A 26,742-nucleotide genomic window follows, 5' to 3' on the forward strand; every position below is an offset into this window, starting at 1 on the left:
CCTGATTCTTTTGCTTAATACTGTTTGAGCCTGTCCCTCCTCCCACCCTTGTAAGAAACTAGGCATAATATAGTTTTAACTTTTTACTTATGTATAATATACTTCTAGAAAGTACACATGTTATAATTGTAGTTTGGTGAATTTTCACAAAAACTTGAGTTATCAGCTGCTACTCAAAACTCCCCTATTGTTCTCTTTCTGTACTAGCTACCACAAATAACTACTCTTCCAACTTCTGACACCAAGGATTATTTTTGTCTATTTCCTAAATATAGTTTAAAAACTACATAAAATTCTATCATTTGTATATGCTATGATTCACTTACTCTGACATTGTCAGACCTTATGAAAACTATTATTACAGCAACTTTCCCAGGAATGATATTTTGCAGTGGAATGGCTGAGACATTTCTAAGACTTTTTACAAATGTTACAGTTTACTTTTTAAAGTAGTAAAATCAGTTCATACTCACACTAGTAGTTTGTGTCTTGTTTTGAAACTCCTTAATGAGTGTTATATCTTTTTCTTTTAAACTTCATTAATTTGATAGTTAAGAAATTGTATGAAAAATATAATTTTACACTCACTTTAGTTATTGTCTTATACAGAATAATGTGCAGTGAATACGTTAATAAAGAGTACATCTAGAAGCTTTTAAAATAATAGGCTCTATCTTGAGGCTGTGTGACTCTGACAAGTATTTAGGAATTCAGGCGAATAGTTTGTTATGTGGGATTTTGATCAAGCCCTTTGTCTCTGAATCTTGATTTCTAAAAATCTACAAAATGCTGACATTGGACCCAATCACATAGTATAAATCTATGCTATTTATCAGGAGTATACAGTCTTAGTGTTGGAATACTTTATAAATTGCTGGAGAAGTAAGTTACTACAGAAGTTATTCAGCCCAACTTATGTGTTCATGGAGAGTTTATGAGCATATTAGTTAAATGCGAAGACTTGAAACCTAGCTGTCTAGGTTCAACTGCTGGCTCTTCTGTACCTCAGTTTCCTAATCTGTAAAATGGGAATAATATTAGTCCCTATCTCTTGCTGGTGTTGTGAGGATTAAAACTGCTACTTTCTGAGAAGTCCTTAGAGTCTTCTATGTACTTGGCACATAGAAACCTTGCATATTGGAGATAATGCCTTCACTCAGTTAACCAAAGGAGATTCTGAATGGAAAGAAGAGCAAGAGCTAATACATAGAACCTGGGTATTTGCAGTGAACAGTAAGTAATCTAATATTTCTAGAACACAAACGTCTAGAGGACAAAGGCAGATATAAGTCCAAGAGGTAAGCAGAGACCAGGTCATGTAAGCTTTGAATGCCCAATGCCTGTTTGTCTTTTCACCACATTTTTCTGTTACCTAACCCAATGTTTGTTACAAAGTAGACATTTTGAATGAAAAAAAAATTAGGATGCTTTACTATATCCTCCACAGAACTAAGAGCCTCTGAAACATTTTGTGAAGCATGTAATAGAGTCAGATTTGCAATGCTGTCCTGGTGTAGAACTGATTAGAGGGAACTAACAATATAGTCAGTAAGACCAGCTAAGAGGCCACGGAAGAAGAGGACTGGAGCTGGAACAAGGATGGTGACTATGGAGAAGAGAAGCTAGCATTATAAAGTATCAGTTACAGGAAGCAGAACAGAGGAAGAGGTAAAATCAGACTGATATACCTTTTTCCTTTTCCCTTCTCACCAAATAGCTCCCATCTCTTCCCGTGTTTCTCTTCTAGGTCCGTTCTTATTCCTGTTGAGTGTATCCTTGCTCCACCATGTTGAGGGCTAAGACTCAGCTTTTTTCACGTTCACCCCATTACCTGAGGGGGTTAAAGGAACCAACAAGCTCCAGGATAATAAGGCAACGATGTCTACATCAGCAACAACCACTTCATCCAGAATGGGCTGCCCTGGCTAAAAAGCAGCTGAAAGGCAAAAACCCAGAAGACTTAATGTGGCACACTCCAGAAGGAATCTCTATAAAGCCCTTATATTCCAAGAGAGATACTAAGGACTTACCTGAAGAACTTCCAGGAGTGAAGCCATTCACACGTGGGCCATATCCCACCATGTATACCTTTAGGCCCTGGACAATCCGCCAGTATGCTGGCTTTAGCACTGTGGAGGAGAGCAATAAGTTCTATAAGGATAATATTAAGGGTAAGTTTTTACTCTGAGACATCATATTTATAAACCTCCTAATCGTGACTTTTTTTTTAACATTTTTTTTTTTTATTTGACAGGCAGAGTTAGACAGTGAAAGAGAGAGACAGAGAGAAAGGTCTTCCTTCCTTCCGTTGGTTTACTCCCCAAATGGCCGCTACGGCCAGAGCTACGCTGATCCGAAGCCAGGAGCTAGGTGCTTCTTCCTGGTCTCCCATGCGGGTGCAGGGGCCCGAGCACTTGAGCCAACCTCCACTGCCCTCCCAGGCCACAGCAGAGAGCTGGACTGGAAGAGGAGCAACCGGGACTAGAACCCAGCGCCCATATGGGATGCCGGCGCTGCAGGCGGAGGATTAGCCAAGTGAGCCTCACCGCCGGCCCGTGACTTTTTTTTTTTTTTTTTCAGAAGGGAAGCTAGTTAATCTCTGTAAAGATGATATTCGCTTTATAAATTTGTAAAGACTATACTCTGAAAAAAAAGGGATATTTAACTTTCCATGGTCAAATGAACAAATGAGTCAGAATAAAGTGCTAAATCCTTGAAAATAAACAACTCCTATGTGCACATTATAGAAAAAGACAGGTAAAATGAAATTGTATGGAAAAAAAAGAGATATAGCATTATTAGATTAGGAGCTAGATGGGAGGGTATTTTAAATAATACTCAAAAGAACTAGTAAATGATTTAATGTGTTGCCAATAAATTCAGTACAATCTGGTATTCATTTTCTGAAAATAGTATTTACTAGTTCTTGCTTATCTATAATATAATCATATTTTTGAATGTTAAATTTGAGGATTTTTATGTTTTTATTGCCCATGGAGGATTGAACTTATATTTAGTGTAGACCATTTTAGTTACTTAAAAATTTTGTGTGGTTTTTATAATTCTGTTCCCAGAATGCCAGGATAGTCAACACATCCCATTATGATCACGTAAGATAAAATAACAAGAAAAAGTAAGCATCCAAATGTTAAATATTAAATATGTTAACTATATTTGAAAAGTTAGATCTTTTCATGAATTATATAGATATTTTGATCAAAAACTTTGATATTAAAAAAATAGAATATCTCAGCTGGTACTGAGATAGGGCAGATATTGTGTTCCTTCCATTCTTATAGTGAGATTCAGAACTTAATTTCTGTACTTTAGCACATGAGAAACAGTTGACTCTCTTAGGAACTTAAATATCTTTAGGTAAATTTGTATTGGCATGTTTGGACATAACAATGTTATAAAAGTATGCTATGTTGAGACGAATCAGCACTCTTCATAGTGTTAATCAGTTACCTCAATGCGAGACTTTTTAACCTTACATTATTTTTCTTTATATTTTTAGCTGGTCAGCAGGGATTATCAGTTGCCTTTGATCTGGCAACGCATCGTGGCTATGATTCAGACAACCCCCGAGTTCGTGGTGATGTTGGAATGGCTGGAGTTGCTATTGACACTGTGGAAGATACTAAAATTCTTTTTGATGGAATTCCTTTAGAAAAAATGTCAGTTTCCATGACCATGAATGGAGCAGTTATCCCGGTTCTTGCAACTTTTATAGTAACTGGAGAAGAGCAAGGCGTACCTAAAGAGAAACTTACTGGTACAATCCAAAATGATATTCTAAAGGAGTTTATGGTCAGAAATACTTACATTTTTCCTCCAGAACCATCCATGAAAATTATTGCTGACATCTTCCAATATACAGCACAGGTATACTTTTTGACTCTCACAGGTTTTGCTATGGTTGTTTGAATGTAGGAATTTTTTTTTTTTTACAAAATGCTGTAAGCTAATTTGAATTTGGTAACTCAGTCTGAGGAGTAGTTATAGTATACAACTAGGGTGTTTTATTGTTTTGTAATAATTTTATGATCTGTCATTACCTGTAGGAATCTGAGGAATAGACATTTACTATATTGCCTTTATTGTTTTCTTCTGACATGTGGTAGAATCAAAGTCTCATAATTTACACTTTATTTGTATCCAGTGGTGTTGGACACATAGGGTGGATCATGATATCTGTTTTATTCCTTTTGAAAGCTGGATTGGGAGGTATTACTTACATCTGAACCCTTGACTAGGCCCTACTATTCACCCTTGGGTTAGATTCATCTTCCTCAATGAGCGAGAGAGAGAGAGAGACAGAGACAGAGACAGAGGAAAAGAAGGCTCCTACAGTGTTTCCATGGTAGCAGCAATCACTCTGGAGAGGAACAATTTTTTTCTGCATTTCCTTTGAGCAATTCATTTTTTAAGGTTTTTATTTATTTATTGAATACAAATTTCATATGTATAGCTTTTAGGACTGTAGTGTTTGTTCCCCCCATTCCCACCCTCCCACCCCCACTCCCTCTCCCATTCCATTTTTCATTAAGATTCGTTTTTAATTCACTTTATATACAGAAGACCAACTCCATACTAAGTAGAGATTTCCACTGTTTGCACCCACACAGACACACAAAGTATAAAGTACTGTTTGGAGACAGTCCTACATGAGGAGTAAGTGCACATTGACACCTGTTGTTGATTTAACAATTGACACTGAGGCGCTTGTCATGAGCTGAGCAATTCATATATATTTTCCCTATGTTTCACACTTTGGGTCTTGTTAGCAGTGATCTCCTTCTCCTTACCTACCTTAAAGTTTGCCCAATACTTCATGGCAAAGAGAATATCTTTGCACCATCAAATCTTTTTTTATCTCTTGCCTTCTTTTAATTATTAACTCAGAACTCTTGCAAGCATTGGCTACACTCCACATTTAATATTTAGCCTTTACAACTTTGCAGTTTTATTTCATTTCATGTATTACATTTGTCCACATGAGCGTATTGAATAGAATTGTTTGTTTCTTATCACTTTTTTAGATTTCAAGAACATTTACACAGGAAGATTTTGTTTGGGAATATATGGCAAACACAAATAGCAGTTGCTCAAACTATTTAGAAGTTAATTATCTTTCTTTTAAAAAATCAGAGGGTAGGTTATGGGCTTGCTTATATGCTACCTCAACAGTTACCAGGGTTCCATCCTCCTTTTAACTTTCTTGTCCTCTCTTGTTAGAGTTTCAGCTCGTGCTTAAGGGAGAAGGTGGACCTCCTTGGTGGCAGAGAAGGACCCCACACCTCTAATTTAAAGGGGGCTTGCAGGAGGAACACCCAAAGTCTCATTTGTATCTCAGTGGACACACATAATATTAAGAGAAAATTGTACATGTAACTCTTAATACATTGGCCCTCTAAATTTATGGTTCCACTACTACAACAGGAGAGAGGAGAATGGTTATTGGAGTAGACTGTAGTAGTTTGTGCTGCTAAATACTTGGGTATTTCACTGTTTGAAAGATTCTGATGTCATAAACAAATTCATAATTGCTTTATATAATCCCTCATACATGTGATAACATACCAGCTTCAGAGGTAGACCACAAATGTTTTATTTATTTATTTATTTATTTAAAAGATTTATTTATTCATTTGAAAGTCAGAGTTACACAGAGAGAAGAGAGGCAGAGAGAGAGAGAGAGGTCTTCCATCTGCTGGTTTACTCACCAATTGGCTGCAATGGCCGGAGCGCTACACCGATCTGAAGCCAAGAGCCAGGAGCTTCTTCCAGGTCTAGCATGCGGTTACAAGGGCCCAAGGACTTGGGCCATCTTCTACTGTTTTCCCAGGCCATAGCAGAGAGCTGGATTGGAAGTGGAACATCCAGGTCTTGAACTGGCATACATATGGGATGCTGGTGCTTCAGGCCAGGGCGTTAACCCACTGTGCCACAGCGCCAGCCCCCACAAATGTTTTATTAAAGTACTTTGTATTTTTTAAATTTCTAATTGTGACAAAATGTATGTAACATAAAATTATCTAAAACATTTGGAAGTATACAGTTCAGTGGCATCAGGTACATTCACATTGTGGTGCAATCTTTGCCACCTTCTAACTCCAGAATTCTTAGATTTTTCTTCTTTTTTTTAAACATTTTTTTAAAATTTATTTATTTGAGAGATAGAGTTACAGACAGTGAGAGGGAGAGACAGAGAGAAAGGTCTTCCATCCGCTGGTTCACTCCCCAACTGGCCACAACTGCTGGAGCTGCACCAATCTGAAGCCAGGAGCCAGGAGCTTCTTCTGGGTCTCCCATGAGGGTGCAGGGGCCCAAGCACTTGGGCCATCTTCTACTGCTTTCCCAGGCCATAGCAGAGAGCTGGATGGGAAGAGGAGCAGCTGGGATTAGAACCAGCACCCATATGGGATGCTGGTGCCACAGGCAGAGGATTAACCTACTGCGCCACAGCCTCCGGCCCCTCTTTGATTTTTCAAAGCTGAAATCCTGTGCTTAGTAAGCAAGAACTCCCCCTTCACCTCTCTACCCTCAAGCTGCCACTGGCAACCACATTCTTTCTATAGCTCTGAATTTGACTACTCTGGTTTCCTCATATAAATGCAATCATATGATATTTGTCTTTTATGATAGTTTATTTTGCTTAATATAATATCCTCAAGGCTTATTCATGTTGTAGCATGTGTCAGGATTAATTTTTAAGGTTGAATAATACTTTAATACTTCAATGTTCTGCTGTTTCTACTATTCCTAAATTCTGCTAGTAGCCTCCTCTGCATAGAGAAGTACATGTTTCCTTGTTTCATATATGTAAACTCTAAACTGAGTCTTTCAATTCCATGCAATTCTATGCCCTCATTGATTTTATGATAGACTATTTTTAAAAAACTCTTCGTTAATTATAAATTAAATATTTGAAAATGTAAAATATATAATTATATTTTGGATATATGGTGTAAATCATATACTACATATGATAGGTCCATGTTTTCTGTGTATATGGTATATTTAATCCATACCATACATTAACAATGAAAACGACATTTTTTTGTTCCTTTCTATGTTAAAGCCCTGGGCTGCATTTTTTGGCATCCTATATGGGCACTGGTTAGAGTCCTGGCTGCTTCACTTCCAGTCCAGCACTCTGCTAATGTTCCTGGCAAAGCACTGGAGGATGGCCCTAGTACTTGGACCACCACACCCATGTGGGAGACCCTGAAGAAATTACTGTCTCCTGGCTTTGAATTGGCTCAGCTCTGGCCGTTGTAGCCATTTGGGGAGTGAACCAGCAGATGGAAGACCTCTCTCTGTCTGTACCTCTCTGTGTAACTCTGTCTTACAAATCTTTAACAACAACAACAACAACAACAAAGATATTTAGCTCTAATTCGTTTCCACTAGGAGAATAAGAGATATAAACTTGATGGATGGTTCATGGATCAATTGGTTCAGTTTGAGAGTGTGGGCCAACATTGTGGCCACCTGTTGTGATGCTGGCGTCCATATCAGAGTGCTGGTTCAAGTCCCAGATTCTTTACTTCCAATGGAGCCCTCTGCTAATGTGCCTGGGAGAGCAGCAGAAGATGGCCCAAGTGCTTGGGCCCCTGTCATCCTTGTGGGAGTTCCTGGTTCCTGGCATTGGCCTGGCCTAGCCTCAGCCCTGGACACTCATTTAAGGAGTGAAGGTCTCTTTCTCTCTGATACCCTGCCTTTTACATAAATAAATATATAAATAAATCTTTAAAAATAATAGATTGGAGAATAAATAAATGTAACAGATAAGCAGTAAATATTTTCAGATAGCATAAACTGAGAATATCAGAGTTGAACATGATTTTAAGATAATATTTGCTTTTAGAAAATTAATTTCATAGAATCTTTTAATATTTTTATTCATTGTTTTATTTTTGTTGTTTTATTTAGCACATGCCAAAATTCAATTCAATTTCAATTAGTGGATACCATATGCAGGAAGCAGGGGCTGATGCCATCCTGGAACTGGCCTATACAGTAGCAGATGGATTGGAGTACTGTAGAACTGGACTCCAAGCTGGCCTGACAATTGATGAATTTGCACCAAGGTAAGTAAAGCTGGGGTATTGTCTCACCATTAAGAAAATATACAGGACCATTTTATGAGTATACAGCAAAATATAGCTAAAATGAGTTTTTAAATATAAATGTCATGCTAGATTTAGATTATCTTACATTTTATCTGAGTAATAATGAGGGAATAAGCCATTATTTTTTTAAAGGTTTATTTAAATTTTTTTTTTTTGACAGGCAGAGTGGACAGTGAGAGAGAGAGAGAGAAAGGTCTTCCTTTTCTATTGGTTCACCCCTCAATGGCCGCTGTGGCCGACGCACCACGCTGATCCGAAGCCAGGAGCCAGGTGCTTCTCCTGGTCTCCCATGCAGGTGCAGGGCCCAAGCACTTGGGCCATCCTCCACTGCACTCCCGGGCCATAGCAGAGAGCTGGCCTGGAAGAGGGGCAACCGGGACAGAATCCGGCACTCCGAATGGGACTAGAACCCAGGGTGCCAGCGCTGCAGGAGGAGGATTAGCCTAGTGAGCTGCAGCACCAGCCTATTTAAATTTTTGAAAGGCAGAGTTATAGAAAGGCAGAAGCAGAGAGAGAGAAAGAGGTTTTCCATGTGCTGGTTCACTCCGCAGATGGCCACAATGGCTGGAGCTGTGCTGATCCAAAGCCAGGAAGCAGGAGCTTTTTCTCAGTCTCCCACATGGGTGCAGGGGTCCCAGGACTTGGTCCATCTTTCACTGCTTTCCCAGGCCATAACATTGAGCTGGATCGGAAGTGGAACAGCCAGGTCTCAAGGGATGCCAGCACTGCAGGTGGCAGCTTTACCCATTACGCCACAGCGCTGACCCTGCCATTATTTTTTATAGGCAAAAACATCAGAATTAAATTTGGGCATATTTTTTTGTAGATTAGAGGAATATCATCAGCTGTTCAGAGAACATGATTAACTTGTGCATTTTAACAAATTATGCTGAAATGTGAACATAAGGCAAAGACAATTTTATTCTTTTTGGTTTTCCATTGAAAATATGGAAGTCATCTATTACCTTTTTTTCCGTTGTACTCATTTAATATAAATGTATTGAAATGCACAGTACTGTAGAAATGTTTTGTTTCAAAAGAGCTTGTCCTTACAGTTGTGTGAAAATTATGTAAAACTTAAATGAAGTTTATGATGTATTTGAATGTGGGAGTCAAAAATCAGTCAATGGTTCAGTTAGTGCAGCAGTCACTTATGAAGCTCTACTGGAAGCCAGGCACTACCATAGATGTTGGCAATACAGCACAGGGAAAACATGACTTGTACTTTCGGCAAGCTTTTAGCCTAGTGACTGCTCCTTTATATAGGATATTGAACACTTACTGTGACAGCAGTTCTCAAAGTGTAGTCCAAAGATTCCTAGGGTATAACAAGATCCCTTCTCGAGTCTTTGAAGTCAACACTGTTTTCACTGCTACCTTGAAACTTTACCTTTTACATTTTAATTTTCCCAAGCGTTTATAGTGGTGTTTTCTAGAAACCACATGTTAGGAGCCGGTGCTGTGGCGCAGCGGGTTAAAGCCCCAGCCTGAAGGGCCGGCATCCCATATGGGGGCCGGTTTGAGTCCTGGCGGCTCCTCTTCCCATCCAGCTCTCTGCTATGGCCTGGGAAAGCAGTGGAAGATGGACCAAGTCCTTGGGCCCCCGTACCCACATGGGAAACATGGAAGCATTACCTGAAGCTCATCTGAAGCTCCTGGCTTCAGGATCAGCATACTTCCAGCCGTTGTGTGCAATTGGGGAGTGAACCAGTGGATGGAAGACCTCTCTCTCTGTGTGTCTACCTCTCTCTCTAACTCTGTCTTTCAAATAAATAAAATAAATTTTTTTTTTTAAAAAAAAGGAAACCACATGTTATGTGATGTTGCAACAGATTGAATATAAAAGCAGAAAAAAGACTCCAAGTGTTTTTTCTTTAAGTACACAGCAAGGGGAATTACAAAAAAAATGTAAAGCAATTTTTTTATTTAAATTTTTTTGTTAAGATGTATAGTTATTTTTCCAGAAAAATGTTATTCATATTAATATGTAAGCTTATTTTTACTTTAAGTGAACTGGTAAATAAAATATTGATAGTTATTACCCAAGTAAAGAACTGTTCTTTAGAATCTTCAGTAATTTTTAAAAGTGAAAGAGATTCTGAAACCAAAATGTTTGAGTATTGTTGTGTTTAGAACTTCTTCCAAGTATACATTAAGAATTTTTGGGAGCTGGCGCTGTGGCTCGCTTGGTTAATCCTCCACCTGCGGCGCTGGCATCCCATATGGGCGCCGGTTTCTATTCCCAGTTGCTCCTCTTCCACTCCAGCTCTCTGCTGTGGCCTGGGAGGGCAGTGGAGGATGGCCCAAGTGCTTGGGCCCCTGCACCCACATGGGAGACCAGGAAGAAGCTCCTGGCTCCTGGCTTCGGATTGGTGCAGCTCCGGCCATTGCTGCCATTTGGAGAGTGAACCAACGGAAGGAAGACCTTTCTCTCTGTCTCTCTCTCACACTGTCTATAACTCTACCTGTCAAACAAAAAAAAATAATTGTTATTGTTTTGATTTCTTTAGACTAGGTTATTTTATGTAAGGAATCACAACTTTGTTCAATTAGAAACAGATAAGCAATGCAATGTGTAAATTAACTACAGAATCTAAAAGGGAGTAGTGGGGTTGGGAACAAATTGGAAAACTATATGCCTAGACAAATGCATGATCATTAAAAAAAAAGAAACAAAAACTTTGGAAGCAAGCATTTGGCCTCATGTCAAGACGGCCATGTCCTTTATCAGAGTACCTGAATTCAATACCCAGATCTGCTCCAATTCCAGCTTTCTACTATGGCAGATCCTGTGAAGCAGCAGTGATGAATCCAGTAAAAGGGTTCCTGCCTGGCACATGGGAGAATTGGATTGAGTTTCCAGTGCCCAACTTGAGCCCAGCCCAATCTGGAGCCATCACAGGCATTTGGGTAGTAAATTAGTAATGGTATCTCCTTCTGTCTTCCTGCCTTACAAATAAAAAAAATTAAGATTTATTTATTTGAAAGGCAGAGTTATATATAGAGAGACAGAAAGTGAGTGAAAGAGAGAGAGAGAGCGCTTCTATATTTGGTCTCAAAATGCCTGCAATAGCCAGGGGTGGGCCAGCCAAAAGCCAGGAGCCAGGAGCTTCATCCAGGTCTCTCACATGGGTGGCAGGGACTCAAGTACTTGGGCCATCTTCTGCTGCTTTCCTAGGTGCATTAGCAGGGAGCTGGATTAGAAGTCTCGAACTGGTGATGCTGTGACTTTACCTGCAGTGCCATTGTACCAGCCACCCAAAATTTTTAGAAATAAAAAAAAAAACTTTCATTAAAGAAAAAACACTTTTGGTGTTCAAACAAACTAGCCAATGTATTGTTTTATTCCCTTCATAGATGACCCCTGCCTTATATATTCATATTGTAAATTTCTAAAATTTCTTTCTTTTTGCGTGAATCTTTCCTTAGTTGAGGACACAGAGGAGATTCTTGCCTAAAGAAAACCAATTTCAAAGTAAATAACCCTTACCTGAAGTAAATAATCACAGTTATTTCTTTTGCATGCATAAAATTATGATTTTTTATGTTAGGTTTGCCATTACTTAAATATATGTTCAATCCTTTTAACTCAAATTCAGTTGTTTTATATTAAAATATGGACTGATTTTTCTAGTGTGTAATACAGTTTCTTTTCCTGTTTCATATTGTTAAGTTTTAATCAAATTCTGGACTTAACGTTACTGTTTTAGGTTGTCTTTCTTCTGGGGAATTGGAATGAACTTCTATATGGAAATAGCAAAGATGAGAGCTGGGAGAAGACTCTGGGCTCACTTAATAGAAAAAATGTTTCAGCCTAAAAACTCTAAATCTCTTCTTCTAAGAGCACATTGTCAGACATCAGGATGGTCACTTACTGAACAGGTACACATAGTTTCGAAAATAGAATTTCCTGGAGGGTATTTGTCCTTGTAGTTAAGGTACTGGTTAAGATATGTATGGTTTATATTAGAATTCTTGGATTTGATACCCACCTCTGGCCCCTGACTCCAGCTCCCTGATAATGGAGATTCTGGTAGGTAATAGTGATGGCTCAATTAATTGGGTTCTGAGAGAAACCTAAGTTTCCTGTCTTCCAGCTATGGCCCTGCCCAGCCTTGGCCATAGCAGGCATTTGAAGAGTGAACCAATGGACATGACATCTCTCTCTTTCTCTCTCTGACTCTCAAATAAATAAATTTAAAAATTTATTTTAATAATTTTTAGTAAATTAATTATATATATTCTTTTGAGCAACATTGGATAAGTCAGGTACTGGATTTAAGAACCTGTGTGCCAATATTTTAAAATGATAGGTATTCTGAAGCATAATTCACACTTCCATTTGTATTTACTACCCATATTGTAACAAATAAATTTGGCTCCCTCTAGTGGTTAACAGGATAAAAATCATTGAAGTCTTAGCTTCCGTGTAGTGCCCTTTGACTTTTTTAAAAGTAAAAGGGGCGGGTGTTGTGGCACAGTGGGTAAAGCCACTGTCTGCAACAGCAGCATCCCACAAGGGTGCACGTTCTTGTCACAGCTGCTCTGCTTCTGATGCAGCTCCCTACTAATGGTCTGGGAAAAACAGAGGAGGATTGTCCAAAGTATTTAGGCCCATGCCACCCACATGAGAGACTTGGAAGAAGCTCCTAATTCCTGACTTCTGCATGGCCCCGTGTTGGCCATTTTAGCCATCTGGGGAGTAAAATAGTAGATGGAAGATCTCTGTCTCTGTGTCTGTCTCTCTCTCTGTAACTCTGACTTTCTAATAAATAGATAAATCTTAACCACCATGTTTATAGCCAATATTTGGAATCAACCGAGGTGTCCATAATCAGATGAATGGGTAAAAAAATATGATATATATATATATACACACACACACGTACACACACACAGTGGAATATTATTCATCTATAAAATAGAATGAAATTTTACCAGTTGCATCAAAGTGGATGGGACTAGAGGACATCATGTTGAGCGAAATAAGCCAGAAAGAGAAAGACAAATACCACATGTTCTCCTTGTATGTAGGAGCTAAAATTAAATTAAAAAAAAGAAAGAAATGCTTGTGTGCATCAATATTGCTGCAAAAGTATTTTTTTCAAACTTTGTTTTATATTTATGTCAAACTAATAATTAAGAATGTTATACTACTATAGTTAATGATCTGTGTGATTGCTTTAAAATTTATTGGGTGAAATGGTCATTTTTCCGTTCAATTACTGTTTATAGCCACTACCTATATTCTTACTAAACTAGGATCTCATTGCTTTTCACTTGTTAAGCTTCTTATTTAGTGAAGCATTAAGCCTTTTTACTATAATGTAAATTAAAAATATGTTATCTCAAATACTAAAGAAAGAAAGGAAGAGGGAGGAAAGAAGGGAATATCATTGTATTCTTAGAATTGTATCTACAAACTATGTTAAATCTATTAAAAACTAATTAAAAATTAAAGTCTGAATTAGAAGTAAAACCATAATTTAATTAGTACTCTATTATATAATTTTAAAATGAATATTCTGAGTCTAAAGTTGCCTAGTTAAAATTATTTTACACACATTTGTTTTATTTGTTAAAGCTATTTTTAATAAACTTTTTAAGGATTTATTTATTTATTTGAAAGGCAGAGTTACAGAGTCAGAGACAGAGAGAGAGGTCTTTTATCGCTGGCTCACTCCCCAGATGGCCTCAACTGCCAGAGCTGAGCTGATCGGAAGCCAGGAGACGGGAGCTTCTTCTGGGTCTTCCACACAGGTGATCTGGGCCATCTTCTGCTTTCCAAGGCCATAGCAGAGAACTGGATCGGAAGAGGAACAGTTGGGACTCAAACTGGCCCCTATATGGGATGCCAGCACTACAGGCAGCGGCTTTATCCTACACCATAACGCTAGCCTCAATGTCAAAGCTGTGTTGTTTAAACAAGCAAACAATGAGACCATTTAAGCGTGATGAGTAATTAATGTTATTCTATTAAAATTGTGTGGTGATCTTGTTTGTAGACATGTTCTATTTACATATTAAATTATTTTGATACATTGTATAAGTTATAATTTTAAAGTTACATTGCTTTTATATGCTTAAAAATGAATAACAGCTAAATAGTGAGACTTTTATACATAGAGGTATAGAAATTTTCAGATTGGTAGAAACTTTAATAATCCTTTTTGCTTTAACCTAGTTATTTATACAGCTAAGGAAACTGTAGTTCAAGGAAGTCTAATGACTTGCCCAAATGATGATTAGGAACATAATATACTTGAATGCAAATTTGCTTTCTGATCATACTTTGCTTGTTTAGTCTCTGTATTGTGCTATATTTGTATGTACTATGTATACCTATATATATGTTATATATATAGGTATATGTTGAGATATATTGAGTAATTAAGAGATAGTGAATTCTGAGATGAAAGATCATATAATCAAAGTAGTAAAGGTATATTCTGTGATATACTTATGGAAGACTAGACACAACAAATAATAAGATAATGTTTTAGTGCCTAACCACAGATTAAACATTTTACCTCAGTTTTAGTTCTGGTTTGTTCACTAATATGTGTAAGTTTATTTAATACTCAGAAGCCTAATGTGGATGGGTATTGGCATAGAGAATATAAAGCAATCACAGCTTAATTATATTGTTTTTATAGCTAAGTAACTGTCAGCTGTTTGTTTTGTTTTTTATCCAACTGTTTTAGGACCCTTACAATAACATTGTCCGTACTGCAGTAGAAGCAATGGCAGCTGTGTTTGGAGGCACTCAGTCTTTGCACACAAATTCTTTTGATGAAGCTTTGGGTTTGCCAACTGTGAAAAGTGCTCGAATTGCCAGGAACACACAAATCATCATTCAAGAAGAATCTGGGATTCCCAAAGTGGCTGATCCTTGGGGAGGTTCTTACATGATGGAATGTCTCACTAATGATGTTTATAATGCTGCTTTGAAGGTCAGTTTCTCCTATTGGCAACTTTGCTTTTAACATTTATGGATTTATAAGTCAAGATTTATTGATTTGTTTGATTTATAACAAATCACATGTATTTCTATTGGTTTATAAAGATGAGAGAAAAGGAAATATAGATTTGATTTTATAGTTTTCAAAACTGAAACTTGATTTACAAATATGTTGGAATTTTGTATTAAATTATTCAAACAGTTCAAAAGAAAGCTAGCATTAAAAAAAAATCTTGTAGAGAAAAAGAACTGTAATCCTTTGTCTTTTTTCATACATCTTGGAGTAAGTTAGATCTTTATTGGTTGCTTTTTGTTTTGATCTGCATTTTATAAAATTACACATGCATACTGTGTATTCTAGTTTCATCAACTTTTGACATCAGACATTAGACTTCAGATATTATGCTGGTATGGTAGTTTAGTATTTTAGCTGATTCAGACTCTTTCTTTCCTTCCTCTCTTATGAGAGATCTTCAGAGTTCATGGACAATGTATATTATGAAAATATTATGCCTGAATTTCAGAATTTTTGCACAAAAATGAGCTTATCTTTTAACTCCATTTTCTATGAGGCTTGTGAAATAACTTGTATAATCTTATCTTAAGTCCTCTAGTGCTCTCATTTGATTTAAACTGGTTTCTCTCTAGGCCTACTGACCATTCCTGTTCTTTGATTTCTCTGCCATTATCCTGGAAATATTTTTATACTTCTCCATGATGAATTTTGAATCCTGTATCCTGTGTTTATCTCTATGTTGTTATGACACACATCTTGCAGCAACCTCCTGAAATGGTGTAAGAGATCAGTTATTTAAAGTTTGCATGTTTGAAAATTCCTATATTCTATTCCTATACTTGATTGGTAGTCTGATTAGGTTTGATATTTCAGGAATTTGCCAACAAGTTTATAAACATTGATCTGTTTTTTATTCTTGCTTCCAATATTTCTTTTTTTTAAAGATTTGCTTTTTATTTGAAAGGCAGATTTGCAGACAGAGGGAGAGACAGAGATAAAGAAAGGGGGAGAGAGAGAGAGAGAGAGAGAGATCAATTGATCTACCATCTATTGGTTTTCTCCCCAAATAGCTGGAATGGCTGGAGGTAGACCAGGCCAAAGCCAGGAGTCAGGAGCTTCTTCCGTCTCCCTTGTGGGTGTGGGGGCCCAAGCACTTGGGCCATCTTCTGCTACTTTCCCAGGTGCATTAGTAGGGAGCTGGATCAGAAATGGTACAGCTGGGTCTGAAATGGTGCCATATGGGGTGCCGGAGTCATGGCGGCTTAATCTGCTATGCCACAGTGTTGGTCCCTAGCTTCCAGTATTTCTAATCAGACATTTGATGCCATTCTCATCAGCATTCTTCTTAAAAATATCAGGATCTCATCTTTATTGTGTTGATGTATATCTACATTGACCTGAACCTTTGATGGGTCCTTTTCATACTACCTCTTTTTAAAAAATATTTTCATAGCTCTGGGAAATTTTCTTATGTTATTTTTCTTTACATAGTTTATTGCTTCTGTTTTTTCATGGGTTCTCTTTAGAACTAATCATAAGACAGTGGACCTCCTTAAATAATATACTGATACTCGTTTTTTGAATAATGCATTTCTGATTTTTTGATTTCTTCTCCTGGAGATCCATCACCTTTATCTTTCTACTTAATACTTTAGCATCCATTTGATGTATTTTTAACTTCTAAGAGCTCATTTTTGTTTTTCTGATTTGCCCGCTACATTGTATTTTGAACAATTGTTTCATTAATTTCTTTTTATTCCGAGGATAGTAATGATTGCAGTTTGTATTATCTCTGTTTTCTCTGTGTACTTTGTGTCTTTAGTCTTACTTAGAATTCAGGCTTTTATTTGAGCAACATATTTTACTCTTGCTTTCCTCCATAGTTATTGTTTGATAATTCATTACCTCTCTAGATCACTTTTTTTCAGAAAGTAAACTTCAGTTCTCCTGACTGAATGAGTGAGGCAGTTGCAAACTCTCAAGTAATCCCCTTCTTTTTAACTTCCCATCTTTCCTTATCATTCTTTGGAATCCAATATAGATTCTTCTTTCTTGAATTCTTAGGGAAAATCAAGATTGACCTTCTTCCTTTCTACCTAATTATATATCTTTCCACCATTTATTTTCTATCTTTATATCTGAGGCTGTGATAGAAGGTATAGATAGTTCCTTGTTTCATTAAAGAAGGAATTAAATAATTTCTCTATTGCTCAAATAAAAAATATAATTACATTTTGGTGGGAGGAAGGTTATGGGGGGAAAAAGCCACTATAATCCAAAAGTTGTACTTTGGAAATTTATATTTATTAAATAAAAGTTAAAAAAAAAGTATAATTACATTTTGAAGTATACTTTGTCTTTGCTTATATAACTAAAAATAAGTATGAAAAAACTGATGCTATCTTTAGTTTTCTTCCAAGTCTTAAATGAGAGGTTTTGTGTTTTCCAGAATATGAGCAGTCTTCCAAAAGTTCATGGAAGATGTGTCTTATGAAAAAAGCTACATATAGATTTCAAAACTTTTGCAAAAGAAAGTTATCTTTTGATTACCTCTTCTGTGAACCTTTTGAAGCACCTTTGTGAACTCGTTTTTTTACAAGTAACTTTAAACATATAAATCCTAATTAATAGCATTGATGTTTATCTTTCTTGTGAAATATTGATTTATAATTTTACTAGTAGTAATTATATAACATTCATAAATAATTTATATACTTTAAAAATTTCATATTCTCTTCTAGTTTTATTCACCATTTTTTCTTATTAGCTCATTAATGAAATTGAGGAAATGGGTGGAATGGCCAAAGCTGTTGCTGAGGGAATACCTAAACTTAGAATTGAAGAATGTGCTGCCCGAAGACAAGCGAGAATAGATTCTGGTAAGAAAGTGGAAAAATGTATATATGAAATACAATATTTGAAAGCATAGTTTTTTTTGAAGATAACAAATACAATGGTACTTCGAAAATTTTGTGGAAAGTAGGGGCTCACATGATGTACCTGTTTAAGCTGCTGCTTGTAATACCCATATCTCATATAGGAGTGCCAGTTTCAGCCTGACTACTACACTTCTGATCCAGCTTCCTGCTAACGTGCCTGGGAAGGCAGTGGAAGAAGGCCCAATTATTTGGGCCCCTGCCTCCCTGCAGGAGACTGAGATGGATTTCCTGGTTCCTGGCTTCAGCCTGGCCCAAACCTGGCCATAGCTGTCATTTGGGGAGTAAACCAGTGGAAGGAAATTCTCTCTCTCCCTATTACTGTGCCTTTCAAATAAGTAAATACATAAATAAATAAATAAATAAATAAAACTTCAAAAGTTTGTGGAAAACAGAATTTAAAGCTAATTTATTTTGGAGTAATTTTTTAAACTAAAGTTTGATATTTATTTAACTTTTTAAGGTTAAAAATTACATATAATGAAGTGTACAGAACTTAAAGATTATCATTCAGTGAGCTTTGAGGAGATGCCAGATGGTCAGCCTCATGAGTGTTGTGGGTCATTTGCAGTAACTTTGGGTATCAGCTCAATGGAAGGGCCAAAGGCTTTCAAGACCAAGAGGCCAGAATTAAGGTGCTTGGAAGGAACAGAAACCAGGAGGGGAAAAGGGTGGAAAGCCAAGGGATGAGCCCCAAGAATCCCAGGGACCTGATTTTTTTTTTTTTTTTTTAACATTTATTCATTCATTTGAAAGGCACTGTTACAGAGAGGCAGAGGCAGAGAGAGAGAGAAAGAGAGAAAGGTCTTCCATCTGCTGGTTTACTCCCCAAATGGCCACAATGGTAGGAGCTGGGCTGATCTGAAGCCAGGAGCCAGAGCTTCTTCCGGGTCTCCCACGTGGGTGCAGGGCCCCAAGGACCTGAGCCATCTTCCACTGCTTTCCCAGGTCATAGCAGAGAGCTGGATCAGAAGTGTTGCAGCTGAGACTCAGACTGGCTCCCAGATGGGATGCCAGCTCAGCAGGCGGTGGCTTTACCCACTACACCACAGTGCCAGCCCTGATTTAAAGAAGGATTTTAAAATTAATTTTTATTTATTTATTTTCATTTTATTTGAAAGGCAAAGAAACAGAATGAGAGACAGAGACAGAGAGCTTCCAGTGACTGGTTCACTCAAATGGTACAAAAATTTTTGAAATCCATGAATATGAGGGATCTTGAAAAAGTTCATGAAAATGCATATTATTGAAAAGCTATGAAGGATTTCAAATTTTTTGCACTTAAGTAAACTTATCTTTTAATTTCATTTTTTTAAAAAAACTTTCTGAGGTACCTTCATATGTGCCTTGTGACCAGATGTCACCAACATTTTGAGGATAACACTGTTGATGGTTGTTGTGCTGTGTTTTGGAGAGTTCTGATTCCACTAATCCATAATACTTTTAGACTATCTTTTTGGCATAAAACTGTGAGAAGGACAGACATGGTCTCTGTTCATAAAGACTTACATTCTATTACAAAAAAGAGAAAATGAACAAGTAAACAATAAATAAAAATACAGATTGTGATAAGTGCTATGAAGGAAATAGAATATAGCCTGGGATAGGGGTGATAGGATGTCTTTAGGTAACTTTAATAATCTGATAGTTTTCCATAAAATAAATTCTTTATACATAAAAAAGAACTTTTTAAAAACGATTTATTTATTTATTTGAAAGTCAGAATTACACACAGAGAGAAGGAGAGGCAGAGAGAGAGAGAGAGAGAGGTCTTCCATCCGCTGATTCAGATGGCCAAAATGGCTGGAGCTTCACCGATCAGGAGCCAGGAGCTTCCTCTGGGTCTCCCACGTGGGTGCAGGGGCCCAAGGGCTTGGGCCATCCTCTATTGCTTTCCCAGGCCATAGCAGAGAGCTAGATCGGAAGTGGAGCAGCTGGGACCCAAACTGGTGCCCATATGGGAATATATAAGAATATTAAGTGCAAGAGCTGTGATGTAGTGGGCTAAGCCTCTGCCTGTGGTGCTAGAATTCCATATGAGTTCTGGTTCATGTCTTGGCTGCTCCTTTTCCAATCCAGCTCTGTGCTGTGGCCTGGGAAAGCAGGGGAAGATGGCGCTAGTGTTTGGGACTCTCCCTCTCCTTCTCTCTGTATCTCTACCTATTAAATAAATAAAATCTTTAAAAAAAAGAATTAATGTAAAATATTAAACTTATCATGAAAATACATGACAATCACACTATACCTATTAGGCATTTGTTTGTGAATACAATTTACATATGATTTTTCTTTATGGGAAATCAACAGGTTCTGAAGTAATTGTTGGAGTAAATAAGTACCAGTTGGAAAAAGAAGAGTCTGTAGAAGTTCTGGCAATTGATAACACTTCAGTGCGTAACAAGCAGATTGAAAAAATTAAGAAGGTATTAATAGCTGTTTTTACTTTAGTTTTTTTTTGTGTTCCAGAAACTAGCTAAGTCCTTATATTGTCCTACTTAATCCTTACAACAACTGCATGAGGTGGGTATTATTTCCCATCATTTTAATGATAAGGAAACTAAAGATAAGAAATTGAAAAACTTGCTCAAGATGAGTAGTTGATAACCAGAATGCAATCTAGGTCTGTTAGTTATCTAAAGGAAACTTGAAATATCATTCAAATATTCTCTAAGTTCTATTTTTTCCTTTCTTCGGTGTTCTTTCTAAATACTTAATGTAATTGACCCATTTGTTTCTAGTGTCTTGCTGCTTCAGAAAAAAAAAAGCCTAAATAGTTTATACTTGGGAAAATCAGGGGTGTTATTACTCCTTCTTTCTGATTTATCAGGACTATACCAAATTAGAATTATTTTGGAAAATCCTGAGTAAATAAATTAAGTGGATGAATGAAAATTCCTTGGCAGAGTTACAGAGAGAGGTGGACAGGCAAAGGAGGAGAGAGTGAGAGAGAGGGAGGGAGGATTTTCATCCACTGGTTTACTCCCCAAATGGTTGCAATAGCCAGGGCTGGGCCAGGCCAAAGCCAGGAGTCTGAAACTCCATCTGGGTCTCCTATACAGATGGTATAGGGGCCCAAGGACTTGGGTGCATTAGCAGGGAGCTGGATTGGAAGTAGAGCAGCCAGGACTCGAACTGGTACCTGCTATAGGATGCTGGCGCTGCAAGCAACGACTTAACCCACAGTGCCACAATGCTGGCCCTTGATCTTTTTGTTTTTGTCTCTTATTTTTGAGGTTAGGATTATTGAACAATTCGCATTTACTATATGTCAGAATCTAATCTTCTGACTTCTGTCTCCTTGACCTTTTCCCTAAGATCAAATCCAGCAGAGATCAAGCATTGGCTGAGCGCTGTCTTGCTGCACTAACTCAGTGTGCAGCCAGTGGAGATGGGAATATCCTGGCTCTGGCCGTGGATGCAGCTCGGGCAAGGTGAGGACATGTAGGTCTAGAGATTTCCAAGTGCAAAAAGTGGCCAATGGAGATCTTCTTAGTATATGTAAATAAAAGATTGATCATATAAACCATGTGAACCCAAAATAAAATAATGAAAATCATAATAAATTTAATTCTGTTTTTCTTAAACATCTGTACATTTAAATCACTCATACATTTTGAATGGAGTATACTAATAGTTGTGTATTTTACTATGACTCAAAGCATTTGAAGCTTTTATGATGAATCCATTTCACTGATTTTCAGGTGCCTACCACCTTCCTGTTTCAATAATTAGATGACCCTTAGAGGGTAAAATATTTATCTGATGTCATACCATTGCTTTTGAGTTATTCTTAATCATGAAGCAACCAGAAGAAAACCAACTTCCTTCTTTGTTTTTTGTTTGTTTGTTTGTTTGTTTTAAAGTCTGTATATTTTAAGGGTAGAGTACTTTTAAAAATTGTTATCAATTTTATATCTCCTATTGACATATTGCCCCACTGGGTTTGGTTTCCTACTGGCTTTACTGTTTTCACCAGTCATTTCTTCTTTGAATGGTATGTGCAAAAAGATTTACTTCTTATCAAAGTTCTGCTCTTTATTCATTTGTATTGTTGAATGGTGAACCATTGAGATACTTGCCTACTTGGAGTTTTAAGTGCAGTCATTTTTTGGTTGACAAATATTGAGAAGAGTATAATTCTTAGGCATCAGGCATCACTTTTTCATACAGATTCTCAGGAAAGATGTTTTCATAATACATTAAAAACCTTATTTAGGTTTTTGACATTTATTTCTACTTATGTGATAAAGTTCATTTAATTGTATTGACTATTAAAGTAAACAGATGTCTTTACTTCAAAATAATGTTATTGGAACTTCCATATACTATTTTAGATGTACAGTTGGAGAAATCACAGATGCCATGAAGAAAGTATTTGGTGAACATAAAGCTAGTGATCGTATGGTGAGTGGAGCATATCGCCAGGAATTTGGAGAAAGTAAAGAGATAACAACTGCTGTCAAGAGGTAAAATGTCAGGTTTTTTTGAAGCCAGAATTTTATCTTTTTTGTCACATAATCCCCTTAGTTTTGTCATGTATAAATATTTGAATTGATTTTCCTACAAATCTGTAATACTAGTAAAACTAATAAATATTCACTGTAGTATTTATATTATATATATTAAATACAATGATTATAAAAACATATAAATATAATTAACACATAATTCCATAGCTTTGCGTTATATGTAATCATTATGTGTAAATATTTATACATACATATATTATATAGTTGTACACTAACATGTTGATGACATTTTGGTAAATGATGGACTGCATAAATTGTGGTGATTCTATAGAATTATGATAGAGGTGAAACATTTCTATCACTCCATGATGTCTTTCTTCCTAGCCATTAATACATTCTATAACTCACATGTATATGGTATGCTGCTTTATGTGTGTGGACAATTGTATAGAAATATAACACATAATATTATATTTATTGTATAATATTATATACAATAAATAGTACTGGATAAATATTAATAAGCAACTGTGTTACGGGTTTGTATATTATTTTTAATCATTATGTTATAGTTTATTTCTGCTTACAAAAAAAAATGTTTACTCTAAAACTGTATGCTATGTTACGTAGGCAGCTGCCTCATACAAGAGTTCTTTAGAAAGTTTTTGGGAAAATGAAATTAAAAGATAAGTTTATTTTGGTGCAAAAAACTTTGAAATCCATGTATGATTTTTCCCATAATATTTTCATGAGCTTTTTTTTTTTAATTTATTTTTTTATTTGAAAGTCAGAGTTTCACAGAGAGAGGAGAGGCAGAGAGAGAGAAAGAGAGGTCTTCCATCTGTTGGTTCACTCCCCAGTTGGCCTCAAAGGCCAGAGCTTTATGTGCTACGCCACAGTGCCAACCCCTCAGGAGCTTTTATAAGGTTCCTTATACATCTTGTGTTTATAGTGTCTCTAGATCGCATCATTTTATCCTGTGCTTGATTTAGTTTTGTGTTGTTTAGTTTATCACAGCTATAGAAGCGTAAGCTATAACCTGTTATACATCATATCCTAGGTGTATAGTAGGCTATATTACAATGATTAATGTGAATACACCATGAGATTTGTATACTGATAAAATCTCATTAACCATGTGTTTCTCAGAATCTGTCACTGTTAAGTGACTCATGATTCTATGTAAATGTATATATTTGTATTTTATATATAAAAATACCTACTACTTAACTAATTAATAAGGATTAAATTAAATATTAAAGTGAATATTTCTAGTTTTAGTAAAACCAACAATATTTCCAACTTTTACATAATGCCCTTTATAATTTCTCATTTCAAGTAGATCCTTATATATCACATTGATATTATCACTTAATATTCTCCAAATATTTAGTTTTCAGTCTGCTTACTGTGGTAGTTTTTAATATTTTAAGTGTATTTACATTATTCAATTTTTTGAATAAATATAAAACCTTAATTTTTCTATAGGAAGAACTAAACATCTGGTTGGCATCTATGCATAAATTAAACTCAATCTTCACTAAACCCATAGTGAATATCACTACTATAGCCTAACGTGTAAATTTAAATTAATGTGTTTAAGGTTCTCAAATAAAAAGCTGGCTTCTTGGTGAATGATGTTCTCAGTCTTTGTGACAAACTTCCCACTACAATTTTTATATTAATACTTTTATAATAGATAAATATCAAAAGTGCTAATGTGAAATTCATCAGAAGGAATGATTTTTAGCAAAAATAAATGTACTTTTTTCACATTGTTTGTGTCACTTTAAACAAGCAAACCATACATCTTCATATGAAACCATATTACAATCAGCTAGGAAGAGTTCACACTTGTAAGGAGTAGGTGAGATGTGGACAATTTAAAAGAGCTAATGAGGGAGCAGATGTTTAGGTTAATGGTTAAGATAACTGCATACCATATTGGAGTACCTGGATTCTTCTAGCTCCAGCTCCGGGCTATAGTTTTTTATTAATGCACATCCTGGCAGGCAGCAGTGATAACTTAAGTAGTTAGGCTCCTGCTAATAACATGAGAGACCTGGATTGCGTTCCCAGCTTCTGACGCTGGCTCCTGCCCAGCTCCTATTTTGGGAATAAGCCAACAGGTGGAAATTCCGTCTTTCTGTCTCTCAAATAAAACAGACAAAAACAGCAAGTGGGTTCAAACTATGTATAAATGACTCTGAAAGGTACTTTATAGTTCTATTGAAATATTTCTGCATGTTGTATTCTACTCAAGAAAATGTCTTTTTTTTTGTTTTCAGTGTTGTCTCAGACTTATGGGCTTATAGGGTGTGTTATATTTCAGACTTTAGGTGGGGGATGATAAACATACTTGGGCTTTAATACAGATTGATATAAAAGTAAAATAAAATAAAGATATTAGTAATACACGAGTAAACTGATTAGTATTTATAAGTAAACTTAAACAATTTGCTATATAGAAATTAAAGCTTTTAACCCTGCCTTTGGAAAATTCATATTTAACTATTGTTGTGTTTTAAAATATTTCTTAGGGTTCATAAATTCATGGAACGGGAAGGTCGCAGACCTCGTCTTCTGGTGGCAAAAATGGGACAAGATGGCCATGATAGAGGAGCAAAAGTTATTGCTACAGGATTTGCTGATCTTGGTTTTGATGTGGATATAGGTCCTCTTTTTCAGGTACTGAAATTATCAGGGGCAAGTTCAGAGTATCCCTTAAGTCACTTATATTTAGAAAAATTAGTAAAATGATAATAGACCAAGATAGAGCTTTAAAAGTTATAAAAGAATATGTTCAAGTAATTTTTGGCTTTATTTTTAAATGTATATTTTCTTGTCCAATTAATTATAACAGAAGTAAAAATGAAATCTAATTCATGTTAATTCTTTTTTAAAAAGATTTATTTATTTATTTGAAAGATAGAATTACAGAGAAAGAGAGAAAAACAGAGAGTGAGAGATCTTCCATCCACTGATTGACTTCCCAAATCGTTGCAATGGCTGGGGCTGGGCCAGGACAAAACCCTCCCGCATGGGTGGCAGGGGCCCCAACACTTGGATCATGTCATTCATATCATTTATAAATAAATGAAGTTCTGATACATTTCTATTTTATTTTGTTCTCTAATACAAACAAGATTATCATTCAATTCATGTCAGAACTACGCTTATGTGGCTTGTGCCAGCATGCTGGCATCCCATATGGGTTCCGGTTCGAGTCCCAGCTGCTCCACTTCTGAACCAGCTCCCTGCTAATGCACCTGGGAATGTTGTGGAAGATGACCCAAGTTCTTAGACCCCTGCATCCACGTGGGTAACCCAGAAGAAGCTCTGGCTCCTGGTTCTTGGTATCTGCCTGGTCCAGCCCTGGCCATTGTGGCCATTTGGGGAGAGAACCAACAGATGGAAGATCTTTCTCTCTCTGTCTCTCTGCCATTCAAATAAATAAGTAAATCTAAAAAAAAAAAAAAAAAAGAAGAATTACATTTATGCAACAGTGATGCTGAATCAACATAATTAAGCGTAGTCCATAGTTTCATTTTGTTCAATCATGGTTGAACTGTAACTACTACAAATAACAAAAGTTTGGCAAAATTTAATGATAGCATATTGTGAAAACCAGTTATCTAAAAATTATTTACAATAAACAAAGAAGTTATTTATTATAAACAAAATATTATTATTTGTAAATTGTGTGCCACACATCCTTTATAGCAACAAATTAATCATAGCAGTAAAATTAATGCATACTTCTGCTTTCTGGGGAGGTGATTGGTAGATATTTGCCAGCATACCATTTGAAGAGAGTTGTCTAATTAAAAATTAGTTGCTGAGTGACATACCTCTGCCAGAATCATGGTGCCATGGCATAGAGGTAACATGGGCAGATCTATCTAGAGTGAATGTGGCTCCGTTACCTCAGGGTGTAGAATCTTTTGTCTAAATACTAAAATTATGGACCTTAAAGTCTTACAATATCCAGAGATGAGTGATTTTTCCATTTTTATAATTCTACAGTTCTTTCTGAGGTAGCATTGTTCTTCCCAAATTTTTACATTTATAATGAGAAACTTAAAGGCACCTTTTATGGAAAATGATTTAAGTATATGCAAATTAGCAAAGCCATGTGACAAACTCCTTTTTGCTGACAATTTTTCTGACCTTGGACCACTCAGCTGACAGTTAAACACTTGAAAATGCCCTCCACAATTCT

The 26,742-nt window shown here is 36.3% G+C and overlaps 1 protein-coding gene across 2 annotated transcripts in view; it reads left to right on the forward strand.

The window, feature by feature from the left end:
• MMUT (methylmalonyl-CoA mutase) overlaps nucleotides 1-26,742 on the forward strand; it is a 30,907-nt gene that overhangs the window by 1,584 nt on the left and 2,581 nt on the right. For both annotated transcript variants that reach the window (XM_008263026.4, XM_002714489.5), the window contains exons 2-11: nucleotides 1,748-2,171; nucleotides 3,518-3,885; nucleotides 7,939-8,096; nucleotides 11,849-12,020; nucleotides 14,843-15,091; nucleotides 17,883-17,994; nucleotides 20,359-20,474; nucleotides 21,367-21,482; nucleotides 22,386-22,517; nucleotides 25,061-25,208. In XM_008263026.4, the coding sequence (XP_008261248.2) occupies nucleotides 1,787-2,171; nucleotides 3,518-3,885; nucleotides 7,939-8,096; nucleotides 11,849-12,020; nucleotides 14,843-15,091; nucleotides 17,883-17,994; nucleotides 20,359-20,474; nucleotides 21,367-21,482; nucleotides 22,386-22,517; nucleotides 25,061-25,208 (1,956 nt within the window). In that variant the 5' untranslated portion in view covers nucleotides 1,748-1,786. The remainder of the gene's footprint in view (nucleotides 1-1,747; nucleotides 2,172-3,517; nucleotides 3,886-7,938; nucleotides 8,097-11,848; nucleotides 12,021-14,842; nucleotides 15,092-17,882; nucleotides 17,995-20,358; nucleotides 20,475-21,366; nucleotides 21,483-22,385; nucleotides 22,518-25,060; nucleotides 25,209-26,742) is intronic.

The sequence above is a fragment of the Oryctolagus cuniculus genome, chromosome 5 (assembly GCF_964237555.1).
Source record: "Oryctolagus cuniculus chromosome 5, mOryCun1.1, whole genome shotgun sequence".
Lineage (NCBI taxonomy): Eukaryota > Metazoa > Chordata > Mammalia > Lagomorpha > Leporidae > Oryctolagus > Oryctolagus cuniculus.